This window comes from Podarcis liolepis, assembly GCF_965112155.1.
Source record: "Podarcis liolepis genome assembly, chromosome: 5".
NCBI lineage: Eukaryota > Metazoa > Chordata > Lepidosauria > Squamata > Lacertidae > Podarcis > Podarcis liolepis.
The window spans coordinates 73620209-73643390 of record NC_139556.1 but is presented as its reverse complement, the minus strand read 5'-3'; the positions used below and the strand labels follow the sequence as shown (position 1 = coordinate 73643390).

The 23182-nt window shown below is 40.8% G+C and overlaps 1 protein-coding gene and 1 long non-coding RNA gene across 22 annotated transcripts in view; both read left to right on the top strand.

Annotated features, from left to right (window-relative positions):
• DOCK10 (dedicator of cytokinesis 10) overlaps window positions 1-23182 on the top strand; it is a 202484-nt gene that overhangs the window by 164657 nt on the left and 14645 nt on the right. For 13 of the 21 annotated variants that reach the window (XM_083506256.1, XM_083506255.1, XM_083506269.1 and 10 more), the window contains 20 exons: window positions 495-591; window positions 821-865; window positions 1469-1644; window positions 1747-1863; window positions 2879-2990; window positions 4497-4618; window positions 4710-4824; window positions 6285-6351; window positions 7998-8045; window positions 8783-8884; window positions 11185-11309; window positions 11598-11710; window positions 12879-13016; window positions 15381-15563; window positions 16274-16384; window positions 17708-17923; window positions 18447-18504; window positions 18826-18924; window positions 20756-20862; window positions 22548-22670. In XM_083506256.1, the coding sequence (XP_083362382.1) occupies window positions 495-591; window positions 821-865; window positions 1469-1644; window positions 1747-1863; window positions 2879-2990; window positions 4497-4618; window positions 4710-4824; window positions 6285-6351; window positions 7998-8045; window positions 8783-8884; window positions 11185-11309; window positions 11598-11710; window positions 12879-13016; window positions 15381-15563; window positions 16274-16384; window positions 17708-17923; window positions 18447-18504; window positions 18826-18924; window positions 20756-20862; window positions 22548-22670 (2274 nt within the window). The remainder of the gene's footprint in view (window positions 1-494; window positions 592-820; window positions 866-1468; window positions 1645-1746; window positions 1864-2878; window positions 2991-4496; window positions 4619-4709; window positions 4825-6284; window positions 6352-7997; window positions 8046-8782; window positions 8885-11184; window positions 11310-11597; window positions 11711-12878; window positions 13017-15380; window positions 15564-16273; window positions 16385-17707; window positions 17924-18446; window positions 18505-18825; window positions 18925-20755; window positions 20863-22547; window positions 22671-23182) is intronic. The other 8 variants (XM_083506264.1, XM_083506262.1, XM_083506259.1 and 5 more) reach the window with 3 other exon arrangements.
• On the top strand, window positions 3052-4235 carry LOC310708404. The gene is made up of 2 exons (XR_014527003.1): window positions 3052-3350; window positions 3602-4235. It is a non-coding gene; the product is annotated as an uncharacterized lncRNA (long non-coding RNA).

Here is a 23182-nt window from a genome sequence, read left to right as displayed (position 1 = left end):
GATGTGCAGTAAAAAGGATGCCGACATCAGCAGGGCACTCTGCATACTGCATTTCCTCTCGAAATACACCCCTTGTTGAAAGCTTATTCATAAGGGAAGTACTGAAAGGCTCTACTCCAGCAAACTGTGAAGTATCCATATCTGTTCTTCATTGCCTTGCTTCTTGACTAAACAGGAAGTGCTTACACAGTCCTTTTCCCCTGGGTCACCAATAGTCCAAACATAAAAGCAACATATGGGAATTATTTTCACATTTATTACACAGTATATTCTGCCCTCTCCCAAAGGGTATCCTCTTATTCAATACAATTTAATGCTCATAAGAAATAAAATATATTTAAGGATCCAAAATAAATTGCAGTGAAATAGCAAAACCAAACCCAGTTTTGCTTTACATGACAGACCACTGGTTTCCTCTTTTCTGTGTGACCTGTGTAATGCAAGTGTAAATCTCCAATACTGAGTGCAAAACAATCACTATTGTAACATTTCAGATCTTGTTCCAGTATAAATTTGACTTTCTTCAAGAAGTATGCAATCATGAACACTTCATTCCTCTGTGCCTGCCTATGAGATCGGCAGACATACCAGGTAAGAACTTCCTTATTTATTTATTATTTCTTTTCAAGGAAAACAAACTTTTTTATCCTAAAGACACTTACTTGGAAATAAGCCCTAGGGAAATCAATGGAACTTTGATGCTTAATCTAATTATATGAAGGATCAACGTGCCCAATTTGCATTTCCTAAGTCAGCTCATTGTATAAAAAGGTAATTGTTGTCTTTCCCCTCCCCTTCTATTTCTGCAAAATCTTTTAAGATCCAGCAACACCATCAGAAACAACACTGCAGTTTCATGCATCAGGTAAGAGGTGAATTGCTTTTATTCCTTCCATGACCATAAATTAATGGATGAACACACTAAGAGGTCCAAATCCCATTCATAGCACTTCTGAAATTAGCTACAATATTACCTGAAGCCAAGCATTTACAAATGTTGATAGTTGGGAGTTAGACATCTAAAGGCAGCCCTGTTTAGGGAAGCTTTTAATGTTTGATGTATTACAGTATTTTAATATTTAATATTTTGGAAGCCGCCCAGAGTGGCTGGGGAAGCCCAGCCAGATGGGCGGGGTATAAATAAATTGTTGTTGTTGTTGTTGTTGTTGTTGTTTGGATGTTTTCCATATTGTGCGATCTTGGATGAGACTAATATCCACCAACCATACCTTACAGAAATGTTTGCAAAGATAGATATAATATTTCATTGCCTTAGGAACCTTTGAAAAATAACTGGTTCAATCGAAAGAGCTTTGTGAAAATATAATGAGGTTTTTTTAATTAAAAAAAAGTTAACTGGATAATAGCAATGGCTGATAATAGTACTAGACTCTTGCTGGCATATCTATTTCTTGGACATGCATAACTTTAGTAATATGCAATGAACCTCTTGCCTGTTCTCTTCAAGATATTCCAGAGTATACTGTGACAAATGAGTTTTGCCGAAAGCATTTCTTAATTGGATTACTTCTGCGAGAGGTTGGGTTTGCGCTCCAGGAAGATCAGGATATTAGGCACATGGCCTTGGCAGTACTAAAAAACCTCATGGCGAAACATTCCTTTGATGATCGATATGCCGACCTGGTAAATTTTTGCCTTACTTGCATATTCCTGTGTGCTTTTGAAATCTACCAGTCAGCCACCTGCAGTGAGCCTTTCTCTTTGAATTTCATTTTTTTTCCCCAGGAGAAACAGGCAAAGATAGCAAACCTGTATATGCCCCTGTATGGCATGCTTTTAGACAACATGCCAAGGATATATATGAAGGACCTGTTTCCGTTCAACATAAATACGTCCAATCAGGTAAACAAGAGTGAGCTTCTGTTCCACAAATTCATTTTGAGTCATTTTTGTTACGTTTTCATACAGACCTTTCTGTTTTCAGATCTGTCTTTGCTGGGTGAATAATTAGGTTAATTTATCAACAATTGACCCAAATTCACTAGGCTGAAGGCCCTTAAATGAGCTACACACTCATATATCCACCTCGAGGGCCCTCAACAGACTTGTGTTAGCCCTTATGGATTAATTAACTGTAAATTATATAGAAGTCTATACATAGCCCTGTCTAAAGAGGCTTCTCAGCTATATTACAGTAGTATCTGGATTATCCAGCCATTGTTCTAAAACCCTGAGAGGTGACTGTGGCTATTAAAAAATAATGATGATGATGAAGGACAAGAGGAAGAGTTACTATAGTGCAACCAAAGACCAATTCAAGCATTCATTCACATGGTCCACTCATGTGACTGTAGTAGCTTGGTGTTCTCACTGTTGTCAGAGATTTCTTGTTTGGAAGAGCCTTCATAGCAAAACCATATGAAATGCTGTGCTGCTCCCACTCTCCATAGCCCTGTACAGTGACTCCCAACTTCTTATGCTCTGGGAGACAACACCACCTGACCTAGCAACTTTCAGGGGAAGTAACCACTGAGTATATTCATGTTGGCTGACTTGATATACAGGATTCATATGTCAACCAATACACTTGCCTTAGAGGCAAAGGCAGCAGAAGGTTCCTCTCCTTGCTCTACATGCATATGTAGACACAAGTAGCACACGAATAGGGCTTTATCTGAATTTGATTTGAGCACACAGGAAAAATATGTAGATGGAAATATGAAAGATTAACTTGGTAGTGAGGATAAGCTCTCCTTGGCATTAATCAGCAGGTGCTGGGTTGTTTTTATTTTTAACGTCATGCCAGAAAACCATTCCAGTAGCAATGTAATTATATAACTATCAAATTAACAGGCTGTTTTCGAAAGCTGATGATATGAGTGACTAAATTTGTTCCCTTGTTCTCATTGAAATCCAGGGATCCAGAGATGATTTGAGTACTACTGGTGGATTTCAGAGTCAGGCAGCAATGAAACATGCAAACTCTGTAGATACCTCTTTTTCCAAAGATGTTCTTAACTCTATAGCAGGTACGAAAGCATTTGGGGCAGATTGCTCCACCATGAGGCTTGTTACCAGTTTTTAAACTCTGATTATTTCCTTAACATGCAAGGCAAGAAAACTTCGTATTATATATTTTCGTCATCCAAATAATGCCTGAGTTAGTTTTTCAGTTTGTACAGCTACAGCACTCTCACACCAGACTTTATCTTATTCCTTCTGTTAATGATATCAAACATGACCCCAGCCTGTTGTTCTTGTTTTAAGGAAGAGGAATCCCTTTGGGATTTCTCCATGCTTCCTAAATGTATGCATATGCTTAAATATTCCATTCTCCCATAATTCCAGGGGAGAGGAGTTAATCAGTTTATTACACTTTTCCCTGCTTTGTAGTTAAAGGTAAAGGGACCCCTGACCATTAGGTCCAGTTGTGGCCGACTCTGGGGTTGCGGCGCTCATCTTGCTTTATTGGCCGAGGGAGCCGGCGTACAGCTGCCGGGTCATGTGGCCAGCATGACTAAGCCGCTTCTGGTGAACCAGAGCAGCGCACGGAAACGCCGTTTACCTTCCCGCCAGAGCAGTACCTATTTTTCTACTTGCACTTTGACGTGCTTTCGAACTGCTAGGTTGGCAGGAGCAGGGACCGAGCTCCATAAAAATTGGTGCCCAAAATAAAAGAACTTTGAACAGGTCACATTGTTCTCAACTCATTTTTGTAAAGTAAATAATTAGAATAGTAATTATAAATTGTACTCAGGAGGAGCGACAGATTTACCAGCACATCTGAAGCCTTACTGGCTTATGCTGGTCAGGGTGGGAGGTTGGAGAGTGTTTCTTCCAAAAAAAAATTGCTGTGCCAGCTCTAGGTCAGTGCAGTTGAAAGGCCCATTTTGGTCCCATGTGGGTAATGGACCAGCATAGAATCCAGCAGATTCATAGCTGGCCTTCAGCACTCTGTTTTTAGGCTCAGTGCTGGCAGTCACCATCAGTAATTCAATCCACCACACATTCCATAGCTACAGCAGGAACATGCAGAATGACAAAACACCCCAACACAAGTCAACAGCAGAGGTCGGCTGAGCTCAGAAACATGGGCATCATTAACTCCTTGTCCTGTCAGAGACCTTCCAAAGGCGGGATACAAGTGTTTAAAATAAGTAATAATAAATAAAATTAACTCCTGGCCAAAAGGATATAATAGAAATACTGTTCGATGTATGTACTTCTATCTGTATACAATACTAATTGTGCGTAATAAAATTCTTCATTTCAGTGATCTTTGGTCCATTGTGTCTCAGAATGTACCTAACATCATCAGTAACAACAGCACAAATATCCCTGTATATTTATCATCCTATGTCAACAGTGTTTCATACACTCAGACCCATGGCCATCAGTGTCTTCATTAATTGAGCAACATTGTGTTCCACAAGTGTGTCACTTTTCCACCCTACACTTTGAGTTTTCATTCTTCTGCCTAATTTTTGTGTCCATAAACATCATTTTAGCATGTTCGTTGTGGGTTTTGTTTCCAGCTTTTTCATCAGTAGCTATTTCTGCAGCAAACCATGCTGACTCCAGAGGCTCCTTAGCAAGTCTCGACTCTAACCCAAGCACCAACGAAAAGAACAGTGAGGCGACAGAAACCTGTGAAAAGGTACGCATGCGTGTGAATGGTTGGAAACAATTTTCAGAATCTGAAGGCCTCCAAGTCACTACAAAGATCCTTTGTATTTCACTCTTAACAGATTGTGAGGCCATTATCCCTGATTGGGTCAGCTCTTCGGTTTGACAAACTAGATCAGGCTGAAACGAGAAGTCTCCTGATGTGTTTCCTTCACATTATGAAAACAATTTCGGAAGGTGAGGAAACCATAGAGTGCAAGCCCTCACAAAAAAATGTTTCAAGCTTCATTTGGGAAAATAAATAAAAGGGGACATGGTAGCAGTGTATAAGCAGTGCTCTAGTTATCTCCCGCTTGGACTACTGCAATGCGCTCTACGTGGGGCTACCTTTGAAGGTGACTCGGGAACTACAACTAATCCAGAATGCGGCAGCTAGACTGGTGACTGGGGGCGGCCGCCGAAACCACATAACACCGGTCTTGAAAGACCTACATTGGCTCCCAGTACGTTTCCAAGCACAATTCAAAGTGCTGGTGTTGACCTTTAAAGCCCTAAACAGCCTCGGCCCAGTATACCTGAAGGAGCGTCTCCACCCCCATCGTTCTGCCCGGACGCTGAGGTCCAGCGCCGAGGGCCTTCTGGCGGTTCCCTCATTGCGAGAAGCAAAGCTACAGGGAACCAGGCAGAGGGCCTTCTCGGTAGTGGCGCCCGCCCTGTGGAACGCCCTCCCATCAGATGTCAAAGCGATAAATAACTACCTGACATTCAGAAGACATTTTAAGGCAGCCCTGTTCAGGGAAGCTTTTAATCTGTGATATTTTAGTGTATTTTTGGTTTCTATGGAAGCCGCCCAGAGTGGCTGGGGAAACCCAGCCCGATGGGCGGGGTACAAATAATAAAAATAATAAATTATTATTATTATTATAAGATTACACATGGTGTGGGAAAAAGTGGATAGAATCAGGTATCCCCTACGTCAAATAAACCTGAATATTTCATAGGAAGAAGAAATTATTTTTTCATACAGCGCATAGTTAAATCATGGAATTCATTCCCACACAATGCAGCAGTGACCAACATGGATGGCTTAAAAAGGGAATTAGATAAATATATGGAGCAGAAAGCTGCCATGGCTACCTGCCATGAAGACAATGCTCAACCTCCAGAGCTGGAGCAATATGCCTCTGAATACCAGTTTCTAGGACTAACAAATGGGAAGCGTTCTGCTGCATTCATGTCCTCAGCTTCATTTGTATCCTACATAGCTCCTCCCCCCTGGGCTTACCTCACAAGGCTGTGAGAATGGTAGTGTACCAACTGGCCTTTGGAAGGGGCTGTAGCTCAATGGCGCAGCATCTGCCTTGCATGCAGAGGATCCCAGGTTTAATTCCCAGCATCTCCAGCTCGGCAGGGAGAGACTCCTGTCTGAACCCTGGACAGCCACTGCCAATCGGTGTAGACGATACTGAGCCAGATGGACCAATGGTCTGGCTTGGTATAAGGCAGCTTCCTGTGTTCCTATGCTCTTGTTTACAGACTTCCTATAGGCATCTAGTTGGCCACTATGGGAACAGGGTCCTGGACCAGCTGGGCCTGTGCTCTGATCCAGCACTGTTCTTCTTATGTTCTTAATGCTTTGAGTCAGCTCTTTAATTGCGGGCAAATAATAGATTTATATTTTTTATGTCTCTTTCCAGATACATTGATCTCCTACTGGCAGAGAGCCCCATTCACAGAGATAACAGACTTTTTCAGCATTTTAGAGTAAGCTCACTCTGAGGTTTGTCCTTCTAAGGCTGTCATTGGCAGTGACTCAAATAGAACGAAGCAAGGTGTAAATACTGGGTTTTACTGACGTTTTGAAAATTATTAGCCTCAGATCCACATATGCGTTGTTTTTGAACTGTTAAAGGCCAATTATTTCCAATCTTTGCTGGCCTTTTGAAATATTGTTCCCTCTCCCCACCCATATACCTAGGAAACCTGTGAATCTTGAACCTCTTCTAATAACATCTGTGCCTAAAACATGGTGTGTTATGGTCTCCCATACATAGAGAACAGAAAATGTTTTCATCATATGCATTCCTGACCCATCATGGGACAAATTCCTTCCCCTTCTTTCTGTTGTGAAATAAATGAAGATTATTTGCTCCCTATGTCAGCCTCACTATAGATCACATGCCATGAAAGGGCTCAGAATCTCCTTATATCTCTTAGGAGATGATTCTATGCATGCATTCCTCAAAGTGAGTCCAATTTACTTCTGAGTAGACATGCCTAGGATTCTGCTGTCCTCAGCACTATGCATGTGATCCCTATAGTTTGCTGTACACAGAGCCAGCTACCTGGAGGTGAAAGATGTGGGTGTGCTCAGCTATTAATTTATAGAAATATTTGTATACCACTGTATCATTTAAAAAATATCAAAGCAGTTCCCACAATGGAAACATAAGACCATACAATAAAACCATCAAAAGCAGACATCAATTAACCATTGTGGAAGGGTGTGTTCTTAATTGCCTGCATAGGCCTGTTGGAATAGAACCGTTTAAAGGTTGGCACAGAAGGTGCCCACTTCTTTATAAAACTACCACAGAAATGATAGAGAAATTATGACACTGTCAGTTCTGTCTTGTTCAGGAATCCTCAGCCCTGTCAAAAGAGCCAAACTAGTTTAACCTCTAGAGCAGAGATGAAGAACTTTGGCCCTCCAGATGTTGTTGGACTCAAACTCCCATCAGCCCATTCAGTTTGGCCAACGATACGGGCTGATGGGAGGTCTAGTCCAGTGACTTCTGCTCAGAATTGGGGGTGAATCATGACTCCCAATGCTTCCCTTTTCCTATCCTGTCGGCTTCCAAAGGCATGGAAAACCTGAGCTGAAAGGTGGCTTGTATGTCTTGTAAGCTAGATGTGGTTATGCAAGCTTGGTCTTGCTGCAGTGCCATACTCCTGGCAAGAGAAAAAAATGGTTCAGTGTAAAGTGTGTGTACGTGCATTGTTATATAAGATGTGTTCAGGCACTCACCTGAACATGCAAATGCTGAAAGTGTGGTGGGGAGGGCATGCACACAACCCCCTCTCCCAATGCACATGGCGCACCCCACTCAGTTCCTGACCTTTGCCATATTCCAGAGGCAAAGCCTGGGCTTCTCCTTGCACTCACTTGAACATGAGTAGAACTGTTTGTGCAATTGGGGACCCTGTTAAACCAAGGTTCCTCACCCCTACAAGACCTTCTCTGAACAGTATGAAGAAAGTTGGAGACTTAGGGGATGGACACATGCAAGGAAGAGGGTGTGCATGCCCTGTTGCTGTTCAAACTTTTGACTTTATGCTCAGGTGAGTGCCTGACCATCCCTGTACTATCAAACAAAAACTATCAGAGTCTCACTTTTTCTTTCTTTCAGGGTTTGCTTCCAAAATTTCAGATACCTTGGGAAACGAAACATAGTGAGGTAAGTTGTGCTTTAGTTATATAACATATGGCAAGATGAAATTTCAAACACACTTTGAAGCTGGCATGTAAATGAATGACCCAAATATCAGTGTGTACAAGTTCAATCCAGACTGGCTTTTTTCTCAGAAAGCTGAGCTCCAAATGCACTAAAGCTGGTAGGATTCCAAGTAATGCTGCTTCCCTTGTTACTACCAAGAAGATAAGTAATTAGGTACATGAAAAAACTTAAGGAGGGTTCGTCCCTGTGTGCAAAACTTCTAGTTTGATGGCATTAGCAGCTGCATGTTGCTTTTAACAGTTGACTTTTCCTATGACAGGTAGTATAAAAGGGATCAATAATACTTTGCAGCATTTGCAATCCAATACCTTCTTGCCTCTTCATTTTTTGGCCACTATTTCTGAAGTATGAGGCTATTTTTGCAGCTGCCAAGGATCAGGCACGCACTTTTCCTTGGCAATATTATGATGGTTTGTTTTTCATTTCCAGCAGCAACAATGAGCTGTTCTGTCTGCTACATTTCCAGCAGTTATAAAATGAAAACAAACTATTGGTATTTTTATTATCTTTTACCCATTGTGTTTTTCATATGAAAAAGGACAACTCAATGCATGTTTTCTCAGAAATAAGTCCTGTTGTGTTCAATAAGGCTGATTATATAAAAGCATATTAAGGATTACATCTTACAACAATATTATTATTATTATTATTATTATTATTATTATTATTATTATTAGGAAAATTGCTGCTGCTTTTAAGGTTGCTCAAACAACACAGAATAATGGAACCCTGAAAGGCTCTAACTCATCCTGCCAGACCTCTGGGCTTCTGCCCCAATGGTAAGATACATTTTGCTACTGAGCTTTTAACTTCATCCCAAGCTAAAAGGAGTCAACAGTAACCCTATCCCATGCTCCTCTTCTTTTTCTCTATACTTTTTCCATGCAGTTACTTCAATCTAACAAGCCATATGACCACAATATTTTTGTAATATTTATCTTGTATCCACTTTATCAATAGATCCAGCCAGTTTTGCATCTGGGTCGCCTCAGTGCTGTGAAATAGGTTGCTTTGTGCTTACAGCTCCTTGGACATGACAGCTCTGCCTTGTGATCTGCATGTAGACCTACCACAGGCAAAGCAGCCAGTGTGCAGTGACTCTAAGGGCTGAGCTATACATGGCTACATCTCCCCAATATTTTCATTTTTTACTTAAAATCAAAGTGCTCCAGATTTGTTTCTGCAAGCTGTTATTAACAGAATAGAGGTACCTGTATCTTCCACTACCTCCCGTTGTTGAGTTTTAGTACTTTTAGATAGATGTGTGATTTAGAGTAGAATCTTAATCTCATTTACAGAGATATAAGCCCTATTGAATTCAATGGGGCTTACTTTTGAGCAATCATAAATTAATCAAGAGGGGAAATCCTCCTTCTCCAACACCAGCATTGCAAAAAGTTCAGAGCCTCCTGTTGCTGCTTTAAAGTAAAAGATGGAAATGTTGATGGGTTCCGATCCAGTTCACTTTTGGTTTTTTGACTTTAGGAATCCTTAGGTATTGTGATTAAAATCCCTGTTGTGCTGTTATTTGGTTCGTTGAAGACAGTGAGATGCATCTTAATGTTAAGGGCTGAACATTTTGAATCTGCTCTGCTTGTAGGCTTTAAGACACATTTATATTTTTATCCCATGGTTCTTTGAGAGCCACTTTGTTCATTCACAGCTAACTGAAACTCAACAGTTGCCAGTATAATAGCCTTGTGTCATGGCGAATGGCTGGACCAAATGAAGCATGAGGGGGAATGATGCACTCCTTTGCTTCTCGCTCCAGAATAAGCCCTGATCTCACTTTACAGAACTGAATGAATCCTTTCACTGGGCCATTGTATTGCGGCATGTTTACAGGAAAACGACCCTGACACCTCAACAAAACAAAGGCCTAGCAATGAGGTGTACTGCAGCAAATTCTTAACCCACTGCTTCACTCTGCTCTCTCCAAAGCAATCACTTGGTCTTTTTCTTGCCATTGTGCCTTTAACTTAACAAGACTTAGAAGGCTGTATCTTAAGAGAATCTTGATAATTGCCAGTGCTCCTTCTGATTGTTTTTGAGAGCTTTATTAATTGGAAGTTCTGCTGTTAAGAAATCTGTTCTGCTGCTGAAGCCCCAGCCTACACCTCTGATAAAACAAAGATATGCTTATCTGCAGGAATGGATACATGGGCTACATTTAACTTACCCCTGAGAAGTTTTTTGGGTTTTTTGTGGCTTATCAACATCCCCCTCCCTGAGAAGTTTTTGGGGGGTTTTGTGGCTTATCAACATCCCCTCCCATTTTTTTTTAATTATTAAATAATAATAATATTTTAAATTCCTTCTGTTGGTGCCCTGTTGTGATGCCATGATTTGGGGATGGTGGTTTGTAGCCCTACAATAATCATCTGCTTTAAAAAGAAAAAAATAAGTATAGCCATATTAATACCACATATGCTTTATACTTGTTTCTGCCTTTTTAAAGAGAGGTATTAATTTAGCTAAATATACAACCCATTAAATATATTTTATTGCATGTTCAGTCAGTTGCTAGTAAGAGTTCAGTACATAGCATGCCAGGTAATTTTCTTGAATTTGGGTATTTGGTGCCAACAGAGAGCTGATCTCTCTTATATAATGTTAACAGTGAAGCGCGTAAGCATAAAAGACATGAAACTGTTTTTTCTTAAATTGTTTTTAAACTGCTATACAATAATATATCAGGGCAGTCTGTTGCTATAAGACATAAAACACCATTAAAGATTGTGCACAAAAATGCAGAGTCTGTGACTCAAGATTCAGTTTTCCAATCCTGAACCCCTTCTGTCATTGCTGCAAGCATGAGGAGACAATTGCCAGTTTACCCAAGTCCCTAAAGTTACTTAACACATGTGTACAAAATTTCAGCTAAGTAATCTTTCTAGTGAGCTTTATATCCCACTTTGCTGCCCATTACTTCTCCTTGCTTCATTACATTCATATTGGGAGAAAATGGAATATGTCAAATAGAAACTGGCATCTTACTCTATATATTGAAGCAAATGAAGAACTTTTGGGACACAGTATGTAACATTTAAGCAAGACCCTCTAACTTCTCATTTTGCAGGATACATTCTGCCTCCAGCGGTGACGTCCACAAGCACCACAGATCTCAAACTTTACCAATAATACGTGGCAAGAATGCCTTCTCCAACCCTAAACTCCTGCAGATGATAGACAGCACCATTGCAAGTAAGCACAAAAGACCTAGGTGTATGTTGCATTTTGCTCTAATGTCAGCTGCTGCCGTGTGGGTAATGAGTCTTTATGAGTCTTACTCCAGAGCATCCATTAAAACAACTCATTCAAGCTTATATCTTTAGCAATTTAGCTAAAAAAATAACTGTGATAGTAAGCCTAGTGTTTTACACAAATGCTGTTAAAATGACCTCCCCTTCACTGTTGGCACTTGCCATTAGTGAATTGGTCTGCGCTTGTTGTCCTCAAATACATTTTCCCATGACATTTGTTTTGTTGTAGGTGGTTCCAATGAAACAGATATTGTGAACTACGTAGATACCGAAGCCAACATTGCCACGGAAGTTTGCCTTACTATTCTTGACTTATTATGTCTGTTTACTCAACATCATCAGGTATGATTTCCATATGACAAATTAATGCTTTACATGAAAATCACAGTTTTCTATTATTTATGCCAACCTATTATAGTTGCACGGTTTAATTTTTTGGAGAAAGACATGACCCAAAGGTATCATATCTGGGCAAAATCTACGAATCATGCTTGGAAAAGTAAGTGGAATGTGCTAGGCCCAATGCACCTTGCATTATGTATTATTATGATAGGCTTTTAACCCTCTACCAAGATTCTTCTTACTTCCTACTCTCTACTGAGTCCTGTTTCTTATATACAGTTGCATAAACATTCATATCTTTCTGTGATAGGCATTTGCAGAGATGTAAGCAATTCACCTTTCAGACAGAAAAATGTGCATGGCTACATTTACTGTTGATGCACCCTAGAATCTGAGGGTGTTGTTTTTTCCTCTGCAATTCACAATAGTTATGCAGATCTAGGAAACATAAGCAGGTGAGCAGGCATATGATATAATATCAGAAAGTTCTGCAAAATGTATATTTACTCTCTCTCTTTTTTCCTTGGAGCTTTTGCATTCAAGGCATGTGTTATAACAGTAAAACATTGCCCTAAACTAAAGTTTCAGTGGATTGTGGCATTGTGCCAAACAGTAGTGGTGTGAGGTGCTATTCAATGGATCTCCCTCAGGCTGGGTTGCTGCAGGTTTTTCTGGATGGAGAGAGAGAAAGATAAGACAACAGTGAGGTCCGCACTGTGCAAGCATGTCAATAGGAGTGTCTGATTGGCTCTGCCAGTGCATTTGCACTGCACTGCACTGCCATCTCACCTTTCCACCTTTCCTTCTTGGTATGCTGCAACAAGCTGGCCAAAGGGAGGTCAGGTGAACAGTGCAGCCCCACCATTCTTGGTGGCAAAGCCTTCCTAGAAACATAGGTTTTGATGAGAGGAGGAGGAGGAACATCATGTAAGTGTCCTGGAACTTCCTGGCCTAAGGGGCAGCAAGTGGGGGGAGGCAGAATTATTTTAAGGGAGAAGATATTATTTGAGATACTTTGGGAGGTAGTATTGAAGCAGCTGACTTGACGTTGTGTTGCTAATTCTGTTAAAGCAGGCCTTGCCCATTTGGGCAGGAGAAACAGATGCAGAGAAAGCCAGGCAGTTTAGCTTTTGAAAGACTGAAAGATGTTTGTTGGCTCGTTTTTCAGAGACAGCTGCAACAATCAGATTGCCAGAACACACTGATGAAGAAAGTCTTTGATACCTTCCTGCTGTTTCTGCAAATCAATCACTCTGCAGCAGCCCTCAAGCACGTCTTTGCTGCTCTTAGATTGTTTGTGAGTAAGGTACGTCCCTGCTACAGTTGGGTCACCTGTGATAAGAAGTGCTCGTTTGTTGTTTAAACCAGCGTTGAAACCATGCCTGCCACATAATTAGTGATCAAGTTGCATCCTGGAAATCAGTACTGAAATACAATTTCAGATAATTTCTCATAGAAATTTGTGTTTTAGATTCAAAATTTTACCTCAGACATTGATCGATATAGACATGTTATCAGTCTGTTGGTTGCTTTAAAAAAAAAAGCAGATGCTAGCTATCAAATGCTAGAGTTCCAACAAAGGCATTGCATGTCAGCTGTAATATTTGATCATAGATCAATATTATTGAAGATCAAATACAGCCAAGTATTAAAATGGCAGCCCATTGCTTGTTAACAGTCACATCCTTTCTTATAACAAATATTAAAATCAAATATGGCATTAAATTGAGCTTTAGCATCAAGCAGTCAATATTTGATACCCAGGCAACATTCAACATCAGAGTTCATAAAGAATTATTTGGGAGAGAAAGTCCGGGATCATTATTATTTTTTAATCTAGTTCTTCAGCAAAGCTCCTTGTGTTTGTTCATGGACTACTGAACATACGAACGTAAGAACAGACCTTCCAGGATCAGACCAAAAGCTCTTCTAGTCCAACCCTCTGTTGTCATGGTTGCCAACCAGATAGGTGCCAGTGGGAAGCCTTTGCAGTCCTACTCATACGTCTGCAGCATGGAGCTGAACTGGCCTTCCCTTCCTCATTGCCCATTCCATCCACAGCTTTTTCCTCCACCATCTTCAGTCATTGCTTAATACGGCAAATTTTCAAAAGCCACGTTTTTGCCGGATAAAGACAAGCCCTTCCTTGAACGGAACCCTACGGTGAAGTACTCGAAACAGAATGCGAGGAGAATGCTTTTCTTTCGCAACGTGTGCTATTGTAACGCCGCCAGTGGCATATTTCTAGGGCCAAGGGAAACATTAGACAAACCCAGCAGGAACAGCTTTCAATTACGTGGCAGACTGTCAGGAGCCTGTTTAATAGTGGGAGAGTGGAGACGTACAGATGCCTTACACTGCATCAGACCAATAGTCTATCTGGCTCAGTAGTGCCTATTCTGACTGGCAGTGATTGTCCAGGATTTCAGGCAGGGAGTCTTTCTAAGCCCTACCTGGAGAACCCAGGGACTGAATGTGGGACCTTCTTCATGCAAAGCATGTTCTCTCTGCCACTGAGCTATCTCTGGAGTGAATGGATTTGGATGCTTCCTTGAAATATCTATGGGGGTTAGCTCCATCTTGACATGGTAACGTTGCTCTCTTCCTGCTCATTCCATTCCATTTTCCTTCAGTAATCTCATCTCAACAGGTGGCATGCAAAGAATAATGTTACTTATTCTCCGTAGTCTGCTCAGCCGATCATGTTGTTACTCAGAGAAATCTCAGTTCATTTATTCATATCATTAATTGGATACTATCTTTATTTAGATTTTATATTAGATACATCCTATCAAAATTAAAGAGGAGAAGAAATCGCATCAGAAGCAAAAGCAAATTGGGACTTAAAGCTACTTCAACCAGTTCTTAGGATGTTTTTAGAAGTTATTGAGGCTATGGTTGTACTGCTTGTCCAAGCAGAAAGCGGGAGTTCTATGGTTTCCAGAAGTCCGTGATCAATAATAAGAGCTGAAGGGTGGGGCAGCAGCCCTTACATGACCTTTCATCACCAGCATCACTGCAACGTACTGGGATGGGTGAAGCAGCAGTGAAGTCGGTGCAAGTGGGGGCATCCATTTAGCTCCAGTGCTACAGCTGCATCACACCAACCCTGCTGCTGCCTCACTCCTCCCAGTAATCTGTAGTGATGCCGTTGAAGGTGAGTTCATGGAGGCACCCCATTTAGCCAACTCCTACTGCAATCCAATCCAACCTTTTACCTACACACTGAAGAAATCCAGAGCTAGAACATCCCCGAGAGATGACTGTCTATAGTCTCTGCTTGAAGACTTCTAGTGAGGGAGAGGTCTGTTTCACTAAACATCAACTATACAACATGTTGCTCTCTGAGTGTTTCTCCTGCCTCGTGCTCACTTGCAACCATTGAGCTAGGTGTTAGCTAGCCACATATGCAGCAATATTTGTGTCGTATCCCTATGACATGTACACCTGGGTGAATCAGAATGACCTTGAGCAATGATCTTTGGAGATCACGGTGGCCCATGCAGATAGTCTTGTTGGTGTTTTTTGTAGGTCACGACTAGCTCCTTCTCAACTGTAGGCAGTTTATGTGGCATGAGGTCTTTGATTGCCTTCCAGCACTGACAGATGCTTCATTTGTGTTATAAGAAATCTCTTATGTTGTAGCAAAGGTGTATCTTTGTCTCCATAGTTCCCTTCAGCATTCTTCCAAGGGCAGGCTGACTTATGTGGCTCATTCTGCTATGAAATTCTTAAGTGCTGCAATCACAGGTCACGGTCGACACAGATGGAAGCCTCTGCTCTGCTGTATTTCTTCATGAGAAAGAACTTTGAATTTAATAAGCAGAAGTCAATAGTCAGGTCCCATTTGCAGGTAAGTAAACACTATGGTGATGAATAAGCATCCCACACAGATTACATTTTGAATTTCCTGGTCATGGCATTGTTTTAGTTTTTGCCTCGACTCAGTCTAGAGATGAGCAGTGTCTATGTGCAGATCACATAGAGTTCCCAAGCACTTCTGTTCTTCCAGTCCTGCTGTACCTTGGCAAAATCCCCAAAACCCCAACTTTTCTTTCTAAACTAAAGGAAACTTTCTGGTTGGAAAGGAGCAGGTTTAATTCTGGAAATGCAGTCCACAGCGTAGAAATCTTCTTGAGACACACTTAGTGTCCTATATATCCCTGATTATAATTCTGAAATGTCGCATGGGGCACTGCCATCATTTGAGCTGTTAGTTCCCTCTTTGAACATATACAGACAACTACTTGGACTATTGTCCATGTTGTAACTCAGTCAACATAGGATCCTCTTTGTACTAGGTCGGACCCTGGAGCCATCTAGCTCAGTACTGTCTACACTGGCTGGCAGAGGCTCTCCAGGATTACAGACGCAGGACATTCCCAGCCCTTCCTGGAGAAATTGATGGTTGAACTTGGGACCTTCTGCATGCAAAGCAGATGTTCTGCCCCTAAACTACAGCCCTTTTTGCAGTCTATTAAGTTGTACTAGTAGTTCGTCTAAGGAATAACCACTGGCTAGCTTGATTTACTTATGCTAACACCTCCTTTTAATGTTTTTTAGCTCATCAAAGCTGTAAGCCAGTTGATTGCAGATGCAGGAATTGGAGGCTCCCGGTTTCAGCATTCACTGGCGATTACAAATAACTTCGCTAACGGAGACAAGCAAATGAAAGTAAGAAATGACTGGTATTACTTACAACTATAAATAGATGGGTCCTAAGCTACATTATCCTCTATTACAATCTTAGTCCTTTCTGTGAAAACCTTCCAAAAATATATTTTGCAAAAGAAATATACTTAATTTTCTAATCACTCTGAGATGCATAATCCAGTCCAGTCCCTACTGCTAATATCTTTGCAGGTACTGAATTGTATTTTGTTTCACCACTGCAATCATTGAAGCTATTTCTGGAGTAAATAAATTACCCAATATTGACTTGAAATTTGCTCAGAATCATTTAGGGTATTGCTAAATCACACCAATTTTTCTGGCACCCTCTCCCCTGCTTTATCAGTACAAAGTCTGATGAAATTGTATATTCTGGTAAATATTCATTGTAAGCTTGTTCGGGAGCTAATCAGGCCTGAAAAGTAGGGCACCAATGTAATAAATAAAAAGATAATGCTGGTAAGTATCACATGGACTGGGTCCTTTAGAAAAAATAGATCAATGTCAGTGGAAAGCTGAAGATCTCAGTTAGTACAGCATGAGACATGGAATCTCATGGTCATGCAGGGGGTTAGACTATATGGCCCTTGTGGTCCCTTCGGACATTACAATTCTATAAACCTTCTATAAGAGGTTGCTCTTTTCAGTCTGCTTTGTATGCTACTGGTAGCTTCATCAACAGTGTTCCCTTAGAATTCTAAGAGATCAAAAATCAGTGCAGTTTTGAAATCAGCAATTAAAATCAGTGCAGTTTTCAATGGTTCAGTCTGCCATCTTGATTCAAAGTGACATCTGGTTGTATCCAAACATAGACAAAAACCTGCTCCCTGATCTCAATAATCTTCATGCAAAATTGTGTTACAGTTTCTCAAGAGGTGTCCAAATGCTTAGTGAATGAATAACTTTCCAAAGTATGTATTAGATTCCTGGAGAGGGTTCCCCTAACTGTACTGGGGTCATGGCTTTTTGCCTCCATACACATCCATCCTGACCCAGTATCTTTTGGTTAACTCCTATGACCTCTGGGAAGTCCTGCATATCCCACCTGCCTAGTCTGTGGCTAGATGTTCAGCTACCACTTTGCACATGATCAAGGTTTTTGAATTGCATGATAAATGCTATATAAAAAAGATGATGCACAAAAATGGAGTGGCATGCAAAGTTGTCAGTAACTGTGTATGAACAGGAGCAAGAGCCAGCAAGCACAGGATTTTGAAGTGTGTGTATGGTCCACTATGTCATCTGTCCCAAAAGTATGTGATTTAACATGGAAACGGAAATTCTGTAAGTTTAAAAGTACACTTCTGCTGCTTCTCCTCCCCAAAGAACAGCAACTTCCCAGCAGAAGTGAAAGACTTGACCAAACGCATAAGGACGGTTTTGATGGCTACAGCTCAAATGAAGGAACATGAGAAGGACCCCGAGATGCTAGTGGATTTGCAGTACAGTTTGGCAAATTCATACGCCAGCACGCCTGAATTGCGTAGGACTTGGCTAGAAAGCATGGCCAAGATCCATGCTAGAAATGGTGACTTATCAGAGGTAACTTGCAAATACTAACGATTGATTTTGTATCCAAAAGGGATTGGGAGGAGCACTCTATATGAGTCTGACTTAAATACATCTGGCTGGAGCAGAGCATGTATTATCACCCGTTGACATTTGCTAACAATTGTTTTGTTAAAATGCAAGCACTTTATTGAGTGTTATTGTGCATCCTTTCCCACCCCAAAAGAAACCTGATTCAGAGTTCAAATTATTTTAGACTCCTTTATTTTCTAAGCTCTTACAAGGACATGACCCAGATAGTTGTTTTTATGGTTGAAATCCTGATGCTCTCATTTAGCCATACTCTTAGCCTTTTTAGGCAAATCTCTTGGTAACTGGAGCTTAGCTCAAGTAAAGACTTCAGCATCAGTTTCTTGTTTTGCACAAACATTCACACTAATAAATCTGTCAAGTGAAGCTTGGCTACCTTTCTGCAAAACACTTGCCTGACATTTATGAGGATAAAGAAAATCTGTGCGGCTTAATATTAACACTTGCATACAATTTCTTGTTGCAGGCTGCTATGTGCTATATCCATATAGCTGCCCTTATTGCCGAATACCTGAAAAGAAAGGGTAAGATAACTTTATTCCAAGGCTAGCATCGATGCAGCAAACAGTAAAATGTGACCGCCTATTTCAATCTGATGAAATTCATGTCCTTTTGTAGTTATCCTTTAAGCAGCTTTGACTCTTCTCAAATGTTTCCCATGTAAGATACTACAACCAGTAAAATCAATGGTTACAACCTTGCATGTGGTGTGAAAATGAAGCTTAACTCAATCTCTTTTGGGAAGGGGGACATTTGTATCTCATTTCTTTAGTGTGTATCATTAAGTATGCATGTATTAACACATACAGATAGCAGAATGCTAATAACATCTCACACTATCGTAGGTTACTGGAAAATGGAAAAGATATGTACCTCTCGTATGCTCCTGGAAGATGCTGAACTCTCTGATAGTAATGTCTTACTAACAACTCATACTGGAGGAAGTGAGTGTTCTAACCACGTCTGTTTATGTGGCATAGACAACCACATTTGACCCACACCGGTTGCAGAGATTCAACAGAAGAAGAGGTTAACTGAAAAGGGAGGGAATATCATGATGCATATTTATATTCTTTGACATTGGGAGGTGTCAGGTCTTCTCTCTGTTTCTGTCATTGGTTGGAAGACTGAATTAGAAGAAGTCTTTTACTGCAATGCTGTATACATTTTTCTTATAAGGATTACTCCAAGACAACTTCTCAGGTCATTGACTTTCCACATTAAGGTATGCATGGGGTATGCCTGCATAATAATCACTTAGCAAACCCACCAAGATAAACAAGAAAATGAAATTTGGTTGCCTGCAAAGGTCACTCTCTCTAACACACACAAACACACACCAAGGCATGATAAGTCAGCATGGCCACTTCTGCAAGCTTCCCATGGGCAACAGCAATCCTGTGCCCAATGACTATGTATGTGGAGTAGGGTCCACCTACCTCCATACCCTAGTAGTTCTAGCTACCTCTTGCCCCACCTTTAGTCTATTGGTTTCAAGGATTCTAGTCCTGGTAGAAGGAATATCTAGAACATGGATGGAGAACACGTGGCCTTGGAGATGATGTTGGATTCCAGTTCCCATCAACTGCAGCCAAATGGCAACCACCTAGAGGGCCAGAGGCACTCCATCCCTGATCTAGTAGCATCCAAGAAGGAAGTGGGGATCAGTAGTGGGATAGTTCTCACTGCTTGTTGCAGGTTGCTTAGTTTATCTCAGTTCAGATTATGCTTGGACTGCATTTTGCATTACTCTTGTGGGTTGCATTTCCCTTGCCTTGCTTTCTAATAAGGATGGGAGAAAGAAAAGGCATGTAAATCAAGCTACATCTACATCTCCCTCGGGTGGAAAACCCCCAGTCCTAAGATGGAGGCATGCATCCATTGCCTTAGAACTGGACTGTTGCCACGTAGTTGAGGAAATTATTAGAACAAAAAACCTCCTAATAACATGGTAGCTCTTCCCAGTGAAATTCCATTCTTCCTGCATTAGAGTTCAAAAAAAATCCATGTAACATCATTCTGGTGATTTTTTTTTCCTGTTTCCAAAAGCAAAATAAAATATATTTACTGTAGTGGCAAAATCATAAGCAATTTAGGGGAGAAAGGGAGAAAATGTGACCACTCACAAATATTATGGTGATAGTTCTGAGTCTTGAAATGAGTGGATCAAATGTGAATTTCAACCGTTTGTTCTCTCAAAACCTTTCAAAATGGTTTCAGGCCAATCCAAGATTCAGGCCATGTTCAAAAGAAGCTAGATTCTGTGCCAGCAGTATTCATTGTCACCACCTTGCCCTACCCTCTTTTCCTAAATCACCTTGGCAAGGGGGCTGGATGATGGGGAGGCAATTCATCTTTTCATAACTTCAGACTAAACACAAAGCATATGATTCTGTCAGCATTTTTTTTATTTATAAAGAATCCAGGAGCGTTGTTTATTTATGAATGGTCCAAATAAAGAAATGCCTTGCCATATTAGCAATACAATTATTTGGGAGGTTTCTCAATAATGCTTTTTGAATAAGAATATTATTTGCCTGAATCATCCAATCATAACACTTCAGCCTTGCCAATAGGTTAATGAACTGAATGGAATTTATAAATAACCTATCACAAAATTACCCCATTCCATTTGTTCTACTCACCCTATGGGCTCTGAAAAAAGTCCTTTTGATCAGCATTTCTTTAAAGCATTCTTTATAGTAGCATCCTCTTCTTTTTAAGAGTGTAATATTAATAGATTCATGGGGCTCTTTCTCTTGTTTTTTTAAAAAGGCTTGTTTTCTATGGGATGGCCAGCTTTCCTCAACATTACACCAAATATTAAAGAAGAAGGAGCTATGAAGGAAGACTCTGGAATGCAGGATACACCATATAATGAGGTCAGCAGTGCTAATGTTTACACCCTGATCCCGTGCGTGCTTTTTCAGAAATAAGTCCCACTGGTTATGTTCATATGTCATGCTAGATCATTGTTTAGTGTGACATGCATGAGCTGGGATAAGCCCGAGTGAGCCTCAGGCCTGCACACTCACCTCTTCCCTGCCCTCCTAGCCAGGAGGAGAACCACAAAAGCTTTTGCCGTCAGTTTCTTATCAACTTTAGCTTGTCAGTAGTTCTGATTAGTTTCAAAACCAACCAGCTTCAACATATGGGTTATGAAGCTGACTTGTTTACACTAACCATAGTTAGTGCAATCCACGCTCCCTGGTTCAGATGCAATAACCAACCATGTTTATGGGAAATTGAAAGAAAGTTTTCCAAAGATTTCCTCTCAGCACATAAGAAGGAGAGGAGAGGGTGAAACACACGAGTAAGCCTCAGGCTACTTCCAGCTCATATGTGTTGTGCTAAACCATGGTTTACTGTGACATATGAACATGACCAGTGGGACCTACCTAGACCAATGAAACCATACATAGGATTGCAGCTACATTTTACTTTTGCACACTACTTTTTGTTGCTGTATGAAACAAGCCACAGTAAAAAAACAACAACAGTTCTCTATCATCACAGCACAAGTACTACATATCTACAATTCTAATTTAGCAGCAGAAATAAACCAATCTACAAAAATAGAATTTCAACAGTGCTCTCTGAGGCATAACCAGGAAGAGTGAGAACATCCCATTTCCTTCAGTGGAGGTTTCCTAGGACAAAATCCTAATTGATAGATAAATCCCCGATAGAGGGTAGGCTTATAATTGCCAAACCCAAAGTCCTGTTTTCAGTGTCTTATTGAAACGTTTACTAGCACAGGGGGGAGCTGGGAAGAGAAATCAGTGCTATTTCCTGGATCATCCATCAAGGAACTGAAATCTTCTAAGAATCTTCTAAGAAGCTGGGATTGTCAGAACTTTGAACAATATGTTGAGGGACCCTCTCTTTCTATGAAAGAAAACAATACCTTGAGCAAAAGCTATGCGCTCCAAAATGAAACGTCTATTGCCCACAGAAAGCATGCACTGAAATAAATTGGTGGGTGTATCCAGTTTTGGAAGAAAAGGCATCCTTTCACCCCATATATCTGAAAGCAGGAGAATTGGAGCTAGTTATATCAATGTGTTTGATAGCTGATCATGCATGTAGCCTTTCTGGGTCTCAGAAAAGTCTGTTGGATTTTATCCTCATGTGCTTGATCTGCAACCAATATAAATAATCTAGCAGATGTGGATGGTCTTTCGTTTGTGTCTGATGTTCCTTATGACACCACACTTTTGCTTAAAGTTAGGGCAGCTTCTTGGATGCCTTTACTATGCTGAAACTACCTGCATTTAGTAGATGTGCTCATAGATTGCATACAGTGGTTCACATGCCCACATAAGTCACCTCGTGCTATCAACTTAAGAAAGATAGTGGCAGCATGTGAGCATGTACATTGCGGTGCAACACCTATTAACACACCTACCAAAACCAAGCACCCTTGGCATGTAAGATGCAAAGATGTCCTTAGACGTTTGCTTCAGTTACTTGCTTCACTAATTTCTTAAACCAGGCCTTTGACTTCAACTATATCAACAGTGGTTAATACACAGATTTAACATTCTTTTTACTTGTGTGATTACAGAACATCCTGGTGTCGCAGCTGGAATTGTGTGTTGACTTTTTGTGGAAATCCGAAAGATATGAGCTCATTGCTGAAGTTAACAAGCCAATCATTGCAGTGTTTGAAAAACAGAGAGACTTCAAGGTACGAAAAGCTGAAAATAAGATCTAGCAGTTGCTCTGAGAAGAGTCCTGGAAAATGCCATGGCATAGTTGGACATACTTTCATTTTTCATTCTTTTTTCCATGTTATTCCTCCTCTAGTGGCTAAAGACTTTGTGTATAGCCTATGCACAGTGACAAAAGGCATGGTGGTGATGCAGGGGACAGTTTCTAGGCTACAGTTTTTCCATTCAAGTCTGGTACTATCATCAGTACAACTAGGCAGCCACCTAGGGCACAGGGCTCAGAGAGACCATCTCAATGTGAATTGAGTTTGTTGGACTCTTTGCAATTCTGCACACAGCAAAAACCAATGTGCCAGAAGCTTTCTGCACTCCTGTTGGCTCACCCAGGACAGAGGGTATTCATGGCATAAGAAAGACACAACAATTTGCTTTGCCTGTGTAATTCTGTTATCCATGTCCAGCCTGCTTCCTCCAGCTATGGCGTTGCACTATAGAGAAGTGGCTTTCAATGCATTCAGCTATATGTGAA